The 18,863-nt window shown below is 40.4% G+C and overlaps 1 protein-coding gene across 1 annotated transcript in view; it reads left to right on the top strand.

Moving 5' to 3' along the window:
• Positions 1–18,863, top strand: part of LOC127659897 (teneurin-2-like) — a 333,843-nt gene that overhangs the window by 221,371 nt on the left and 93,609 nt on the right. Inside the window, exon 5 of the mRNA XM_052149875.1 lies at positions 1,916–2,153. Within this exon, the coding sequence (XP_052005835.1) occupies positions 1,916–2,153 (238 nt within the window). The remainder of the gene's footprint in view (positions 1–1,915; positions 2,154–18,863) is intronic.

The following is an 18,863-nucleotide window of genomic DNA, read 5'->3' as shown; positions in this document are numbered from 1 at the left end:
TTTGGCAGGCTGTCACCACTGGCAGCGTCCTTACTTCCCTGATTTGATGTTTTGTCTGATTGCAATCCACTCTCACGGTGCAGTTATTCCTTTTATGTTTCCTGCATCACTTGACACAGCTTTATTGACATATATTTGACATAGCCAAATGTAATTGATTGACAGCTTGATACATGGGTGTCTGTAGGACTCCAATTCACGGAATGCAGAAAAAATCTAACATTATCACAATAATTATTAACCACTGTCTTGCATGTCTTATGCTTCAACCTGTGAACATATAACATAATCCGAGCAAACAATGTCATGGCCAACTCTGGGGTAAAATCCCAGAGAGTGCTTTTATAAAATGGAGAGTGCTTTTATTTATAAGTTCCCAAGAGAAACAGTATGTTGAATTAATTTTCAACAAATACCATATACACTGTGTGTGTGTATATATATATTTTCCCGGTGGACCGACGCACTTTGAGGCCGATCAGGGGCAGACTGGCCATTGGGAGAACCAAGCAGGCCAGTGGGTCGGCCGTGAAACGGGCCGAATGGGCCATGCAATAAGCTAAAATGAGCCACCGCATTATGCAGAATGGACCAGAAAATGGCGCCGCGATATGCAGAAATGGACAGCGAACCCCCCGCTCAACAACTTTTGGGCAAGTTGCTTTGTAAAATCCCGGGCTGATTTCTCTTCCCAGTCAGCCCTGTATATATATATATATATATATATATATATATATATATATATATACTGTATATATACTGTGTATATGGCCAAAGGTTTGTGTTCACCATTGTGCTCCCATTTAGACACAAGAGCATTAGTGAGGTGTACCTTGCTTTGTGCACAGGGGCATTGTCATGCTGAAATAGAAATGGGCTAGGTTTCTCCCCAAACTGTTGTCTTTACTGGAGTTAATAGAGTAACTAAACTTATTAATTGGAAGGGGGTGTCCACATATTTTACATAGCCAAAAATATGTGGACATCTCCTTCTAATTAACAAGTTTGATTACACCTACCTCTTCACGTGATTAGCTAATCATGTGGCAGCAGTGCAATACATATAATCATGCAGATATGGGTCAGGAGCTTCAGTTAATGTTCACATCAACCATCAAAATGGGGATTTGTGGAAATTGATCTCATTGATTTCGACCATTGCGTGATTGATGGTGCCAGATGGGTGGGTTTGAGTATTTCTGTAACTGCTGATCTCCTGAGATTTTCACACACAACAGTATCTAGAGTTTACTCAGAATGGTGCCAAAAACATGAGAGAGGTCAATTTATAATGTTCAGACTCATTTGAGCTGACAGAAATTTTACGGTAACTCAAGACATCCATTGTACAATTGTAGTTAGCCACATATAATCTCTGAATGCACAACATATCAAACCTTGTGGTGGATGGGCTTCAACAGTAGAAGACCACATCTCGCACTTTATTAGGACAATAGTGTTCCTAATAAAGTGCTCAGTGAATGTAAATATATAAATATTAACATTTATATAAACTGCGTAGAATGAAGTTGGCCACAGCCACTGATCTATAATCAGCTTTTCCCATCCCATTAAATTGTCAAGTTTTTGATTTAGATTGAAAAAACTGATCCTAAACCAGCAGTCACATGCAGCTTTATTATTTTTATATTAATTTATACTCTCATCATGACTGTGGCCAGGGGAAAGCTTTCACCAGCTTTTCACACCCTCTGCTTATTAACATATAATTGTTTGTTCTCAACACAGGAAGACTTTAATGATTATGAATTATTTTACAGAGAGGTTTTTATATATATATATATATATTTATTCTGGTGTTGCCAAAGGTGCTCTGCATTCATTTTGGATAGCAACGAACCTGATAAAAGAGTTGTTGTTTTATTTTTTCATAATTTGTTTTGTCTTTCGACAGGAGCTCCAAACCATCACAGCCATTCCACCCTGCGGCCGCCCATCCCTCCACCACACAGCCATCAGTCACTGTCGCACCACCAGTCTTCTGCCAATTCTCTCAATCGCAACACACTGAGTCTCCGACGCAACCCTATTCATGTTCCTCCGTCCGCCCCGGGTGACGGTCCCACCACACCTGAGTCAGTGCAGCTGCAGGACAGCTGGGTGCTCAACAGCAACGTCCCACTGGAGACAAGGTCAGTGGTCACTTTTTGCACACCCACCCCAAAACCACCAGCTTAAAGAAGAAAACGTATGACAGACATTTAGGGAGCATCACTGTCACATAGAGACAATATTTTGTGATGCATTTCTTACAGGAAGCAGCATTCAAATAGCAGGTTATATTCTAATTTTGACAAAACAATCTCTCTATTCTCCCCAGGGATCAAGATTATAGAGACCAATGTGCAGAAATCCTTTCTCGATTCAAAGAGGTTTCTTTATTTAAATTTGAGTGTTATTGGTTGGTTTGTTGGTTGCAGTTTATCCATTTTGACAGATCTGGTCATTTGAAAAAAATACATTTAGACCTATTTGTGTACATTTAGAATTTATATTACTGTAATTTACATATATAATTTCATAGGGAAAATTATGTTGTTTGCTTGATTTGTTTTGCTTAATGGAACTCATGAAACTTTCATAAATATTTGAGTAAATGTGTGTGTAAAATGGACCTTCCTAAAAACTTAGCCACCATGTTCACAAATTATTCGTACTTCCCAGATTTGTTAGTAAAACGTGTATATATTTATGAATTCCAAACGTTTGTAAAGAGGGGTGTGTGTACATTCATTCACAAATATCATAATCCATGCCCGTGAAAATGGCATATAAGGAAGGCACCAGACACAAAGAAATTTTACCAAAATGATATATGATTTTACAGGTTTGCATGCTATACAACAATGTGCAGGCTTTTTTTTTCCCTTTGTATTGTATACCTGTTCGCGATTGTGTTTATTTATGGATTTAACAGCAATAGCATGGACCATATTTTATCAACTGAACGTGATTTACCAATGCCTATACTAAATTATGTAACCTAAATTATAGAGCTCATATCAAATAAAAGAACTGTCCAACCAGTCACATTAGAGAGCATAGATTTTTTTTTTTTTAAGTATCAAGCACTTCTACTGGAAAAAGTTGGGGAAAATTACACTTTGAAAAAATAATTTCAAGCAGCTAATAATTTTTTTTACATAACTATAGGCTATGGCTAAAAGGGAAACAAAGATTTTTTTCCTTTTTTATTTTTATAATTTTTTATTTTATTTATTTTTAAGGTTAATTTCACACATTTAATTATTAGTTATTTTTTTCAATACTTGTTTAATTTCACTTCAATCAATATATAGTGATGACAGATTGCCTGAAAGAAAACAATATGTCCAGATGTCTTACAAAGGATTTACAGGTGGTTGGGAGCAAGTGTAAATTTTGTACATACCAACTAACATTTTGAAAATACGAAAACTTTCATGAATCCAAAAACAGAACGTCTTTACGAAATATTTACACAAAAATGAATTCTGCTTGTTTTTCATGAATGTGGTTCAATAAGTTATGTGAACATATTGAAACAAAAATACAGTGCTGTGTGCTTGAAAATCAAACACACAAAATATATTATGCATGCATGTAATTTAGTGTATTAACATTCCACACATTTCCCCAAATACAAAAGCTCTCTCTCTCTCTCTCTCTCTCTCTCTCTCTCTCTCTCTCTCTCTCTCTCTCTCTCTCTCTCTCTCTTTCTCTCTCACTCTCACTCTCTCTCTCTCTCTATCTCTCTCCCTCTCTCTTGCATACATACTCACCCGTCCATGCTGCTCAGCTCTTTCTTTCCTTTTTGCATGATTCTCCTGCTGTGCAAAGGGTCACCTCCTCTGTTCCCAGATCAGAGAGGCAGCATACTGCATGCACTATTCATGAGGCCGGGCTGCATGTTTAATTCACCAGGACAGGTCTCAGGCCTGTAGGAAGTGCAGGTTCCTGACTGGCTGTAATTAAAGCAGGGCTGATAGGCTGTCCTGTTTGTCAGCAGGGCCATCCAACACTCAGACAAGAATGCACTGGGGCCTCTTTGTACAGGACTGGAAATTGTCTGGGCTTTGTTCAGTTCAGGGTCACCCTGTAACGTGCATACACATGCACAATATTCTTTTGACCTCCAGCATTGACTTGTATATAGTGTTTGATTGGTTTCTTTGTGCTGATGATTATGTGGAGGAGCCTGAGACCACTTCCATTTATATGAGCTGGTATGGACACGCCCACTGAAACCTTGCTCATCTGAATTTTCACAGAGACCTTTCTAGTGCAGAGTACAGCAAATAGTTTCCAATGAAAATAATTATAAAGATTTATACTGTTTACTCACAAATACCCGTCTGAGCACCGCTACATTGGATTTTATCCCGGTGAACGAGAGGGTCGCCTCTCTATGCCTACGAGTTGTGTGGGGGCGGGGGACTCTGACTGTTGTCTGTACATAAGCACCGAACAGCAGTTCAGAGTGTTCGGCCTTCTTGGAGACCCTGAATGGAGTCCTGAATAGGACCCCAGTAGGGGACTCCATAGTGATGCTAGGTGACTTAAACGCACACGTGGGAAATGACAAGGACACCTGGAAAGGCGTGATTGGGAGGAACGGCCTCCCCAATCTGAACCAGAGTGGATGTTTGTTATTAGACTTCTTGATGATCGATTTTGTAATTGTGTCGTCGGATCTGAGGCCATATGTTTTGGACACTCGGGTAAAGAGAGAGGCAGAGCTGTCAACCGATCACCATCTGGTGATGAGTTGGGTCAGGGGTGGGGAAAGACTCTGTAGAGACCTGGGAAGCCCAAGCGAGTAGTGCAGGTGAACTGGGAACGTTTGGAGGAGGCCCCTGTCCACGAGATCTTCAACTCACACCTCCTGCGGACCTTGGGGACATTGAATCACAGTAGGCAATGTTCAAAGCTTCCATTGCCGAAGCCGTTGTGGAGAGCTGCGGCCACAAGGTTTTAGGTACCGCAAGGGGTGGTAACCCTTGAACACCATTGAGGACACTGGTGGTCAGGGAAGCCGTCCGACTGAAGAAAGAAGCCTTCCGGGATTTGTTGTCCCGGAGGACTCTGGAGGCAGTTGCAAGATACCGACATGCCCGAAGTGCTGTGGCCTCTGCCGTGAGGGAGGCAAAGCAGTGGGTGTGGGAAAAGTTCAGAGAAGCCATGGAGAAGGACTTTCGGTCCGCACCAAAGTGCTTCTGGAAAACCGTCCACCACCTTAGGAGGGGGAAACGGGGAACCATCCAAGCTGTATACAGCAAAGATGGGACGCTGTTGACCTCAACCGAAGAGGTTATTGGGCGGTGGAAGGAATACTTTGAAGAACTCCTAAATCCCAACACGCCCTCTATGCTAGAGGCAGAGCCGGAGGCTGATGGGGGATCAGATTCTATTTCCCTGGGGGAGGTCACTGAGGTAGTCAAACAACTCCGCAGTGGCAAAGCCCCAGGGATTGATGAGATCTAACCAGAAATGCTGAAAGCTTTGGATGTGGAGGGGGTGTCATGGATGACACGTCTCTTCAACATTGCGTGGAAGTCTTGGACAGTGCCTACAGAGTGGCAGAACGGGGTGGTGGTTCCCCTCTTCAAAAAGGGGGATCAGAGAGTGTGTGCCAACTACAGGGGTATCACACTTCTCAGCCTCCCTGGTAAAGTTTACTCCAAGGTGCTGGAGAGGAGGGTTCGGCCGATTGTCGAACCTCGGATTGAAGAGGAACAATGCGGATTCCGTCCTGGCCGTGGAACGATGGACCAGATCTTTACTCTCGCAAGGATCCTGGAGGGGGCCTGGGAGTATGCCCATGTGTTCTGTGGATCTGGAGAAGGCAGATGACCAGGTCCCCCGGGAGAGACTGTGGGAGGTACTGCGGGAGTACGGGGTGGGGGGTCCCTTCTTAGGGCGATCCAATCCCTGTACGTCCAAAGTGAGAGCTGTGTCCGGGTCCTTGGCACGAAGTGGAGTTTGTTCTATGTGGGGGTTGGTCTCCGCCAGGGCTGCACTTTGTCACCAATCCTGTTTGTGAAATTAATGGACAGGATATCGAGGCATAGTCGGAGTGGGGAAGGTGTGCGGTTCGGTGGGCTGGGGATCTCATCGCTGCTTTTTGCAGATGATGTAGTCTTCATGTCATCATTGGTCTGTGAACTTCAGCTCTCACTGGATCGCTTGGCAGTCGAGTGTGAAGCGGCTGGGATGAGGATTAGCACCTCTAAATCTGAGGCCATGGTTCTCAGCAGGACATTGATGGAGTGCGTACTCCGGAGAGGGAAGGAGGTATTGCCCCAAGTGAAGGAGTTCAAGTACCTCGGGGTCTTGTTCACGAGTGAGGGGACAATGGAGCAGGTGATTGGCCAGAGAATCGGGCAGTGGGGGTGATATTGCACTCACTCTATTGCACGGTTGTCATGAAAAGAGAGATGAACCGGAAGGCAAAGCTCTTGATCTACCGGTCAATTTTCGTTCCTAACCTCACCTATGGCCACGAAGGCTGGGTCATGACCGAAAGAACTAGGTCGCGAGTACAAACTGCTGAAATGGGCTACCTCAGAAGGGTGGCGGGCTTTTCCCTTAGAGATAGGGTGAAGAGTTCAGTCATTCGTGAGGAGCTCGGAGCAGAGCCGCTGCTCCTTTGCGTCAAAAGGAGTCAGTTGAGGTGGTTTTGGCATCTGGTAAGGATGCCCCCTGGGCGCCTCCCTAGGGAGGTGTTTCAGGCATGTCCAGCTGGGAGCCTCGGGGAAGACCCAGGACTAGGTGGAGAGATTACATCTCCACTCTGGCCTAGGAACGCCTCGGGGTCCCCCAGTCAGAGCTGGTTAATGTGGCTCGCGATAGGGAAGTTTAGGGCCGTCTGCTGGAGCTGTTGCCCCCGCCACCTGACTTCAGATAAGCGGTTGAAGATGGATGGATGAATGGAGATTGTCTATTATGATAATACATTCACATTACCTAGCTAGTACAGTATACAAACATAACATCCCTTCTCCCCCCAACCAGCCCAACCCAGATACCCCAAAGAAAAACTATCAAAACAAATATACAAACTTTTGTTTAGAGATCTGTTGACGTTAAATAATGTGTTCCATTGTTCGAACAGATAGACCAGCTTGTTTTTTATTTGAAACAAGGGGATTATGATTTTTGATCATATGTCATACTGCGTTTCATCTCAGTTCATTAAATAAATAATTACATACACAAATAGATAATTAAATATATTTTGTCACATTTAATTAGTATCACTCATATCTGTTTAATTAATGCTACATCTTATAATAATATTTAAATATTTATTCATTGATATTGATAAAATCATTCATATATATATATATATATAGAGAGAGAGAGAGAGAGAGAGAGAGAGAGAGAGAGAGAGAGAGAGAGAGAGAGAGAGCCTATTTGATTTTGTCTGTAATATAACTTCATAAAGCCTTTCAAAGAATTTTAAAGCCTGTTAAATCTTTGCTGTGTTCAGCAGCTCTGATCTTGATAGATGCTAATGAAGTATTCCTGACAAGTCAAATCATGTGTGTTCCAGCATTACCATTTGTCCTTTGGATTCATAAATCACTGAAAGTTGCCAATATCTACCAGCTTTGTTCCCAGGTAATTTTTTAGAAAGCTAACTATATCCTGATAATTGTCACACAATTCTGCCTCGTTTGCACCGAAAATACTGAAGTGCACTTAAAATGCCCATTGAATGGTGGATGCTCAGGTGTGTTAGAATAGGCCCATTAGGAGAACCCAGCAGCAGTAAGCCTGCCATCTGTTGAGACAGAACCACCAATCCAAACCTCACCAAGCCAGGAAGCTCTGGCCCGTCTCCCTGTTCCCCTGCTAGCAGGCCCGCCCCTCTTTCTGCAGCTTTTTAATTGGGGTTCTGTCATTGCAGATGGGCCACCTGTCACACACGCATACACAAATGTAATTCACAAACTCATTTAAAAAATATTCAGATTCATTAACTGTATTACTCATCGCCTTTGCGGAGGCTTTGATGTGTGGTGAGGATGCATGATTTAGGGATCTCGCAAGTACAGATTGTAGCACTAACAGACCACCCAGTCTCTGTACTGGCATGACCCAGCACCACACACAGTTTTCCTGTGCAACAGGCAGGGTTTCCTGGGCCTTCTCAGCAGAATCCTGCAGGTGCTTGTTCATTTCTTTAATGCTACATGTATCAACCTTGGAGACAGTGATCAAAAGGCAATCGCAATGGGAACATATCATGCAAAGCAGGATTGTCCTTGCCCTTTTCAGAATGCAAAGCTAGCCCAAATATAGCTAAGCCAGTCCAATCAGATTATTTATGAAAAGAAACTGCAATAAATAAGTAAAACAAATAAAGAGCAGTAAGTAATTGTAGTGGTTTTAAATAAAGCCATTTACCAATTACAACCACGAAGACCTAAACATATGATCGACAATATTTATATATTAACACCAACTCAGCATTGAAAAACTTACTAACCATAACCCTTAATGCTCCAAATATAGTGGAATTTGCCATAAATAACTAGCTCCCATATTGTGCTTACAATGGGATAAAACACATTAAAAGCTGAATAGATGAGAGGTGTGTTCAGCTGTGTAAATACAGCTAAATGTCATACAGCCATACAGAGGCACACTTCCTCAGTGAAGAGAAACCGAGGCGCAGATGACGGGCTCAGAGCAGCAGTGTCTGCAGAGGCTCGTCTCCTCTCGCCTCTGGGCAGACAGCACTAAGCCGGCACACTAAAGTTAATGGGCCTATATTTATTTCAGTATCAACAGCAACAGAGAGGGCATTTTCACACACAGTCTGCCTCTCCCTCTACAAGAGAAAAACATTGATCAATTCCACCTCTCCAATCTTTAAAACCAGAGAGAAAGAAAAAGCTTGGAGGAAAATCTCCATTACTTTTAAGAGAAGAACAGTTTGGTGAAACAGCAGCTACCAGCCTCTCTATGATACTTCTGCTCTCTGTTCCTGAAGGATACGTGATGACATGCTTGTGGGAGCTGGTCTGTTTGGATCTTCCCTTTTGGCCTTCACTTCTCTACTTACTTGTTTTTATTATTATTGACACATAAGTTAATTTGATGAGTACTGCACTGTACAATGCTTGGCCCATTCAGAACTGGGAAAGGCATGAGGAAAGGATTCCGATGTTGTCTAAGAATAGAAGGTCATATACTTAACCATGCAGGTCTGTGCATATGAGAATACACTCACGACCACTTTATTAGGTACACCTGTACACCTACTTATTCACGGGATTATCTAATAACCCAATCGTGTGAAAGCAATGCAATGCATAAAATCAGGCAGATACAGGTCAGGAGCTTCAGTTAATGTTCACATCAACCATCACAATGGGGAAATATGTGATCCCATTTATTTTGACCATGGCATGATTGTTGTTGCCAAACAGGCTGGTTTGAGTATTTCTGTAACTGCTGATCTCCAGGGATTTTCATGCACAAGTCTCTAGATTTTACTCAGAATGGTGCCAAAAACAAAAAACATCCAGTGAGCGGTAATTCTGTGGAAACACCTTGTTGATGAGAGAGGTCAATGGAGAATTGCCAGACTGGTTCAAGCTGACAGAAAGGCTACGATAACTCAGATAACCACTCTATACAATTGTAGTGAACAGAAATGCATCTCAGAATGCACAACATGTCAAACCTTGAGGCAGCAACAGCAGAAGACCATGTTGGGCACTTTATTAAGACCATCATTTTCCTAATAAAGTTCTAAGTGGGTGTATGATCACTCTGTGTGGTCATCAGGATGGTCCTGCAGTTTGAGAAAGTGTAATGAACATGACATTTAAAATCAAATCTTGCAATTGGAGGTCAAGCCAATGTCGGTGACCTATAAAAGGGTTTAGATTGATGACCGTGAAAATTCCACCTACAGATTAACACCCTGCACAATTTAAACATGACCACACTTATGTGTGTGTGCCTCCTCTATGTAAATTCTGTTATTTTATAGGTCAGGCCTTTCCTGTTATATTTGAAAACTGAACTCTTCTGTGAGAGGAGCCTGCACAGCTGCCAGAATTCAAAGATGGATTGCCCAAGTATGCACTTGTCAGACAGGTCGAGGAGAGAGTGAAGGAGGGAGTATCCAAGAGATTGCCTTGGCTGAGAAAAAGATCCAAAACAAGGAGGAGGGAGGAATGGTTTTCGGCACCATAAATGACTGAATATGGCCTGGTCCACACAGGCCTGTGAAGGCTTATTTCCAATCATGCATTGAGGCCTCTTCACCAGCTGATGCCTGCTTCAATTTCATTCTCATCTCAGGATGCTGCAAGCTGCTCTTTTCTCCTACACACACACACACACACACTCAAATTAGATTCCCGAGCAGGTTGTGCCATCAAATTGAGCCACAGAGGAAAAACGCTTTCATATGCACAACTTGGGAAATGTGTTTGGAGGCATGTGCTGTGGTTACAACATTGCTGGTGTTTGTTTTTGTGTGTGTTTAAAGACAGGGTCCAATATCAACTTCTAAAAGTCTTGACAAGACTGTCTGATTCTGCTGGGAAGTTCCTACACACAAGTGTGGAAGTCGTTATTACAGTGTGATGTCTGTTCAAGTGATTTTGGTCAGAGTAAAATAGACAATTTTTTATTTCTATAATAGTTTTTTCCGTCCAAACATAGTGGTCTTTTTTAGTGCCTCTGCAACACAGAGAAAATGATACACATTACATTTGTAATTTATGCTTTATCTGTGTATTTTATAATTTTTGTGCTGCCACAGATAATGACGGGAAATTAAAATGTAGTTTTGTCGTGCAAGCCTGTCACCTCATAAACCAGCTAAATGAGTACAATTTGCCGGCAAGCTTTATCTCTGTTCTTCATCAGCTTATTATGATTAATAACAAATAGCTTCCACAATGATTCTTGAATTGACAAACCCCCAACTCGGAAAGTCATTGCTGAAAAGAAATCCAGTTTCCCATTGATAATTATGACACTGTGGTAGTGTTCATTTGTGCTCATTTTGTACTTCTAAATATTTTAATATGAGTAGAACAACATGAATTTGGGTCTGTTTAGATATCTGTGATTACGTTTTTACATGGAATAAATTCCAGTCATTACGCAACATTTCATTTCCATCAGTTATGTATAGTGTACACTCACGTGGCGCAACGTGGTCTTCTGCTGTTGTAGCCTATCCACCTCAAGTTTTTACATGTTGTGCATTCTGAAATGCTATTCTACTCACTATAATTGTACAGAGTGTTTATCTGAGTTACCGTAGCCTTTTTGTCAGCTTGAACCATTCTGGACATTTTCCATTGACCTCTCTAATCAACAAGGCGTTTCCATCCACAGAACTGCCACTCAGTGGATGTTTTTTGTTTTGTTTTTGGCACCATTCTGAGTAAACTTTAGAGATTGTTTTGAGTGAAAATCCCAGGAGATCAGCAGTTACAGAAATACTCAAACCAGCTCATCTGGCACCAACAATCATGCCACGGTTGAAATCACTGAGATAAAAAATATTCCCCATGGTTGATGTGAACATTAACTGAAGCTCCTGACCCATATCTGATGATTTTATGCACTGCTCTGCTGCCCCACGATTGGCTGTTAAGAAAATCACACTATTAAAATCACATTAATCACTAGACGTACATGTGTCCCTAATAAAATTTCAGATTTTTATAAAAACATTTACCTCGCAATGGAATATATCTCTCATATTTTTTAATTCTCTTCACACTTTTCAGCTCCATCTGCTTATTGTACAGATTTCATTCATACTTTTGTAGTTTTGCAGATAATTTCAGTCTTTGGTGTGCAATGTTGCAATTTGTGACTTTTATAAACATTAAACTTTTTAGGAAAATCAAAAAGCGAGGGAGAGAGAAATATTGAAAGATTGCATATTACAAATGTAGCTTTTAAGGGGAAGTGAAAGGAAGAAAACATTTTCAGAGAGAACATGAACACTGTAAACTCTCTGCCACTTCTCTTTCTCTTCCTCTAATCTTCCCCCACCCTCCTCCTTCTTTCTCAGACTTCATCAGTAGTTGCCAAGGTATCTGTGTGGGGCAGATTTTAATTCTCAGCTGCGCTCCGAGGCCAATTTGTTATCCTAACGGGAGCCAATCAGAATACAGGTGCCCGCAGCTCGCCGAAGATTTATGGGCCCTCTCTCAACTCATGCCACACGCAGATCAAATTCTGGATATGGTGTAGCAATCCAAGAAAACATAATTAGAAAACTTTTCTGAGTTCTTTGTTTTGATATTTAGAGAACCCATGGCCTGTGGTCGGAGCTCAATAGAGATTGCAAGAGAGAGGAGAGATCGGGAAATGAAGCATCGTTTAACAAAGCAGAGCAAAGTGAGGTTTAGGTCAGGTAGAAACTTGTTTGGTGAACTGGCTGTTCTCTTGGTGGGTATTTTGGGTCAAAGACATCTGGGATTGCTTGTGACTTTTACAAAAAAGACACACCAAAATGCATTGTCCAAAAATGAAAACACAGTTAAAAAATATTTTACTCCCATTGCAGCATGCACAGAGATGTATTTTGTGGTGGCAGTCACTTACCTGGCTTAATAGGTGCTGGTTATTTAAAGTAGAGAAGTGATGTATATAATGAGGGTGTCAATCAGAGGCATGTGGGCAGGAAGTTTGAGATCAGACAGTTAAACGAGGGTTAGATCTGGAAATGGAAAGTTAAAAATGAATAAATAAACACTGGTGTCTGACACTAACTACATGTTTGTCAAAGAATGGTTTTCTGGGGCTGTCACAACTAATGAGTGGCAAGTGTTTTTTTTTTACAGGGCTCAATGACACACACACACACACACACACACACACACACACACCTGTCTAGTTGAGACAGGTCATTAATCAGCCTTTTCAGAGGGCAGACACAATGACCTCAACGATACCTTAATCTGCGTCTGCAGAGAAGTTGCAGAAAGTTTTTCCTCTACTCTTATTGTCTTGTTTCCTCTCCTTAATTCCTGTACTTCTCTTTTTTTCTCTCTTTCTGTCCTCCTCTCACTCTGTCTCCCAGTAAATAAGTCATGTTCCTCCCTCAAATCATTATGTCCCTTGTTTCACAGTCTCTGGGGACTTTCAAAAATGCAAAACTGAGTCATCTCCAGACTGCCCTCAGCATAACCCCATCCTGTCAGCACTCTTTTTTTTGGGATCTGTCTGGACTCTCTTGTATTTCCCGTCCACCCCCTGGTTTGGCTCTCTCTCTCTCTCTCTCTCTCTCTCTCTCTCTCTCTCTCTCTCTCTCTCTCTCTCTCTCTCTCTCTCTCTCTTATATATATATATATCTATATATATAGATATATAGATATATATCTCACTCTATACTTTGTCTCTCGCTCTTCCAATCATCCTAGTTGGCTTCAACTCTTTCCCCAGCTTTCTTCCCAAACAATGCTCAACATAAATCACTGTCAATTAAGAGTGGCGTGTAAATCAAGCATTTTAATTTCATCCCATAATTAAGCCACTCCATCCACATTCGGCTTCCCCTTGCCGTCCCAAGATGAAATGAGCTTTCAATAGAGATACAGCCAACAGCAATGAGTTACACTTCAACTCAAGCGCACGCGTTCCAAAATGACCTTAATTAATTTCCTTCCGTCACCCCTGTCATTTGGCAAATTAGTGGCTGCAACCTTCTGCATGGGTAAAAATGATTTGCCATTTAAGTGACTTGACCTTGCGAGTCACCCGACTTCAGATGCTGTTGAAATTACATGGAGGCGGCCCGCAGGAAGCAGAGCTGTATTTTTAGATGTGCACATCGGCTGCCTTCCTTTCATTCGTCCGGCCATTGCAGGCCTGATAACTGCCTACCTGTAACCTGCTCAATTCCCTTTACAGTTCCTTCATGGGTGCACCTGACAGGCAGAAGGGAGGGAGTGAGGGTTCAAATACTGGCACAGAGCTAGAGGTGAGAAAGCTGTCTGGGTGGCATCTCACCATCGATTGGAGAAATGAGAAGGACTGAAGAGAGAGAGAGAGAGAGAGAGAGAGAGAGAGAGAGAGAAGAATATGAAGGAATGTGAGAGTTTGCCTTTCCCACTGTTGACCGATTCTCCAGGTTCATGCACACAATTATTCAAGCTGAGTGTTTGTGCTGTGTGTGTGTGTGTCTGTATGTGATAGAGAGACAGTAAGGCCTATGGCAGGGTAGATGTCACCCTCAGCAGGGGAAAAACAGCTTTGTTATGTAAAGTCACCATGTGGAATCCTCAGTGTGGCCTCCATTCATTATATCACTGTATTATTACCATTTATTACCATTCATTACTTTTTTTTAACTTCTCACTATCTCTATCGCTCCCTTAGTGGCCTGTGTGAAGGACAGACCTCTCTTGCACTCTCTCTGTTTTTCTTTGTACTTCTTTTGAGTGTAATTTTTTCCCAAAAGGCTTCCTGCCACAAACAGACATCTTTGTGTCCATTTGCATATGTGCATACATGCATGAACTGTACATTCAAGGGCACAGATTGCATTTAAGCAAAAAGACACAAGAGGATGTGTTAAATTGTGAATATATACAAGTCTAAAGTTCTTGTTAAGCTGTATGCACTATAAAGTATAGTCCCTGGCATGGCTGAACTGTACATCATCACTCCATAAATGTGATTCAGACACCTGAATCATGCAGAAAGTGCACTTTACCACATCCCTTGTGTGGAAACATGCCAGGTTATAATGCTCTTCTCCATCATTTGATAATTATTTGATAAATTACTGCTGCCATGATTGATAGAAAACAAACAAATCTCTTTTAATACAATTCAGTTTACTGCCTGCATTCCTCGTGCAGTTATAGCACAATGTTTTTTTAATTTAATGCAGTTTATAATGAGCCTAATTTACATAGAAATTAGGCATATTTTAATGGTAAGAAATCCCAGATAGCAATCAACCATTATAAAAATGCTAAGTCAATGTTGATGCATCAACATTAATGGCATTGAATTAACGTAATAATGTTATGTTTGTTCAATGTCACTTTTGTATTCTCAGTTAACGTTGAAACAATGTTGAAATTTCAAATAAAAATCATGAAGGTCATTGAATCAACGTTAGTGTGCAATATAGATTCTACATCACTATGTTGAAATTTCAACAAGAAATCAATTGTAATATTGTTGGAATCAATGTTACAATCTGATGTTGGTTTAACATCACTTTTGCACCCTCAGTAAATGTTGAAACTATGTTGAAAATCAACAAAAAAATCTATGTAAATGTCACTACACTACACTACACGTTGTACAATGTTACACTCTGATGTTGATTCTACATTCCTTTTGTTGAGACAACATGGAAATTAACCAAAAACCAGTATTTACATAATTTAATCAAGATTGCAATTTGATGTGGATTCTACAACACATATGCATCTTCAGTTCATTTTGAAACATATATTAAAATTTCTTCATAAAATCAAAGTTTTGCATCCTGAGTAAGTGTTGAAACAACATTGAAGTATCAATAAAGATTCAAGATATTTGGGGAAAAACAATTATATAAATAAAAACAAATTTCACATTGTCTATGGAGTTTATTTATCTTTATTTCAAAAGTAATAACAGTAATACAAAAAAAGTTGTTGCTGGAGGCACCAGAGGAACTGATACCACACTTATTTCCTGAATCGAGGCATCTAAAACAGAATCTCAAAGAGAGAGAGAGAGAGAGAGAGAGAGAGAGAGAGAGTGAGAGAGAGAGAGAGAAACTATAAGATTAAGATAAGATGGAAATGTGGTTTGTACAGTCCAGTAGTGACACTTTTGACAATCAATCTTGTAGGCTAGTACAATCCTAGGGACCCAAAGTCCTGCACATTTTGAATGTCTCCCTTGTTGAACACACCGGACTCCACTCATCTTGTTAGTAGAGGCTCCATGACCTGAACTGGTGTCAGAAAAAGAAAAAAAAACACTCAAAATGTGCAGTCTGTTGAAACAGACAATTATGAAAATGTATGGGGATAAAAAATATGAGGAACTCGAAAATTCACTAATAATCAGTTTGCCACAATACATCATTGAAATATTGTGATACAAATTCAGTCCTTTCCTTACCTGATATAACTGCAAAGATGTGAGGCACAGGTTGGAGGCATTTTAGCAGCATAGTCACAAAACAAAGTGAAAGCTCTGCCCACCCAAATTCTCCACCTATTTATAGGCATGGGTAATAAAAAATCACCAATGCAGGGCTGTTTCTTGGCGAACTAGGCGGTCCATGGGGGGCGTCAATAGGGATCTTGACTAGGGTGCCAGAATGGTCTGAAATGGCCCTGCCCCAATGAGCTCCATAATTGTAACAGAATATTGGATGAATATTTGTAACAGTTGCTATGCAAGTGCAGAATCAAAGAATAAAATCAAAGCAATAAATGTGAAAAATTGAATATCCTCGTTCTCTCAAGTATCATTTCTGAGTGACAACAATCTCTGATGATTTTCCACAGAATGCATTACCTGACATAATGATCTGACATACTGTTGTTTGAATGTTTTCTTAATGAAGACATTCCTAATAAATGTTGATAAGATAACAAGATGCACTTTTTAGTGGCCATGTGGAAAAGTTTCTTAAAAAATGTACACACTTTTAAAAAGTTAATGTATTTAACAACTGTCAGTAACAGAATCTAAGACTAAAAAAACAAACAACATAGAAAATCATGTTGGCGCTGCTCTAATTGAAGCCATGCCCGTTATCAACAGCTGCAATTTATTGCCATGAGATGGCAGCCTTTAAAAGTGAGTGTGAGCATAGGTTTGTTGCACATGGCAGCAGCTCTTGCTTCTTTAGCTTGGGCTGGGTGTTTTGTGTGTGAATAAAATGTCACAGCAACCACATAAACAATACTCCCAATCTTTTATGTTGTCTGCAATAATTAAATTGATTATGGTGTATTTAATGTATATTGGCATTGGTCATGTAAAAAGGTATGCAAATGAGCATGTCTCATTTTGTTAAAACTGGTACCCCATTGTGATGGTTCCCTATGATCCAGAATTCTTTGATATTCCCAAGTATTTTACAACCACTAAAACAAAGGGACAGAAAAATAATAAGGTAGATGAATGCCTTTGTTTGAAATTGTACCAGAGAATGCATCAGAGTGCATCAGGTGGTACAACAAACATGACTTCTGTATAAGATGCACCAGTGTTTTCTCACTAATGAAAAAGCAACAATTAGAGTATTGAGAAGGACATGTGGCCTTGCGTCAGTAACTGCAAATCAATGTTAATTAAATGTCACTGTCACCACCCATGTGTGCTGTTGACTTTCATCAACATTTCAATGTTGATCTCACATTTGTTTAACATTGAAATTAAAATCTCAACCAAACTGAAAAATCAACATTGAGCGCGTTTACATGCACGTTCTTACACCAATTATTCTTAATAGGCCAACAACGTTTATCACCGTACAGACCATAAATGGCTTAAGAATGACACGATCGATGGTAGATTTTTGCCCATTATTCTGATTTTCGTGCCATGTAAACACCTTACCTGGTGTTCTTACCGACTCATCCAATGTGCACACATGTTGAGCGCATGTTTCTTCACGGTTTGACGTCAAAAGTAGAAAATAGCATGATTATTTCAAATGTCATGTGAATGCGGATTTCTTGCCTTGACAGTTTTTTTAAATAAGCTGGTTTTAGAGCATTATCAGCATATTGGTGTGCATGTAAACGTGCTCATTGTATCAACGGCATCTTGCTATCTGGGTAAGACATCGATATAGGATGCACCTGTGTTTTCTCATTAACGAGGAGAGATTTGAGGAGCACGTGTGGCCATGTGGTCAGCAACTACAAATCAATATTTGGTCAATATCACTATCACCACCCCATGTATGCTGTTAGCTTCCATTGATATTCCAATGTTGATACAACATACATTAAACATTTCAATTTCAATCTCAACCAAAATGATGGTTAGGACAAAAAAAAATTCAACAATATCAATGTATCAATGCCACTGTGCTATCTGGGTAAATAATAATTTAATTTAATTTAATTTAATTTAAACACTCAAGACTGTCAAGACTATTTCTGTGCTGATTACACCTGTTTAAAATAGTTTGCAGGTGGTTAGTGAAAAAGACTGAGGTTTTTGTTCTGAAATACCTATTTTGGCAATTTCCCTCATTAGTAGCTAATTGTTTCTTGTCATAGTTGTTTTTATTTTGTGTATTTTATGTATTGTGTATTGTACAACAGTTAGTTGCAACTCAGTGACATGAAAAGACTGATTAGCATAGATCGCTTGCGGAGCAACAACAGACAAAATAACAGGACATGTTATGTTTAAAATGTGAGTTATTTGATAGTAACTTCTTACATTTATGCATTTGGCAGACGCTTGTCTTAAGCTACTTTTTTGTCAGTATGTGCCAGGATTTGTGTTCCCTTGGAACAAAACCCTTGACCTTAAATTTAAAGTCCTGTAATTGATTTTAGCTGTCAGCCGCAGATCTAGCAACACTTCCTCTTTCCAAAAACCCTGCAATCCAAAGACACACACACACACACACACACACACACGCACACGCAGTTACACCTGGAGACCGTTGTTGGTGCAGATGGACAGTGGAAATTTTTTTTGCTGTCAGACCATGACCATTGCAGTAAAGCAGGTTTTATATTTCATGGCACCTATTTCAGTGATATCCTACAGGTAATAGGGGGGTTTTCTGCATGTCTTTTAATAAAAACAAATCACTTAGAGCACCTTTATGCTACAGAAAGCAAGTAACTTTTCTTTTTTTTTTATTATTAGAACTGTTGTAT

This window comes from Xyrauchen texanus, chromosome 19 (assembly GCF_025860055.1).
Source record: "Xyrauchen texanus isolate HMW12.3.18 chromosome 19, RBS_HiC_50CHRs, whole genome shotgun sequence".
NCBI classification, from domain to species: Eukaryota; Metazoa; Chordata; class Actinopteri; order Cypriniformes; family Catostomidae; genus Xyrauchen; species Xyrauchen texanus.
This window is presented reverse-complemented; position numbering and strand designations above follow the sequence as displayed.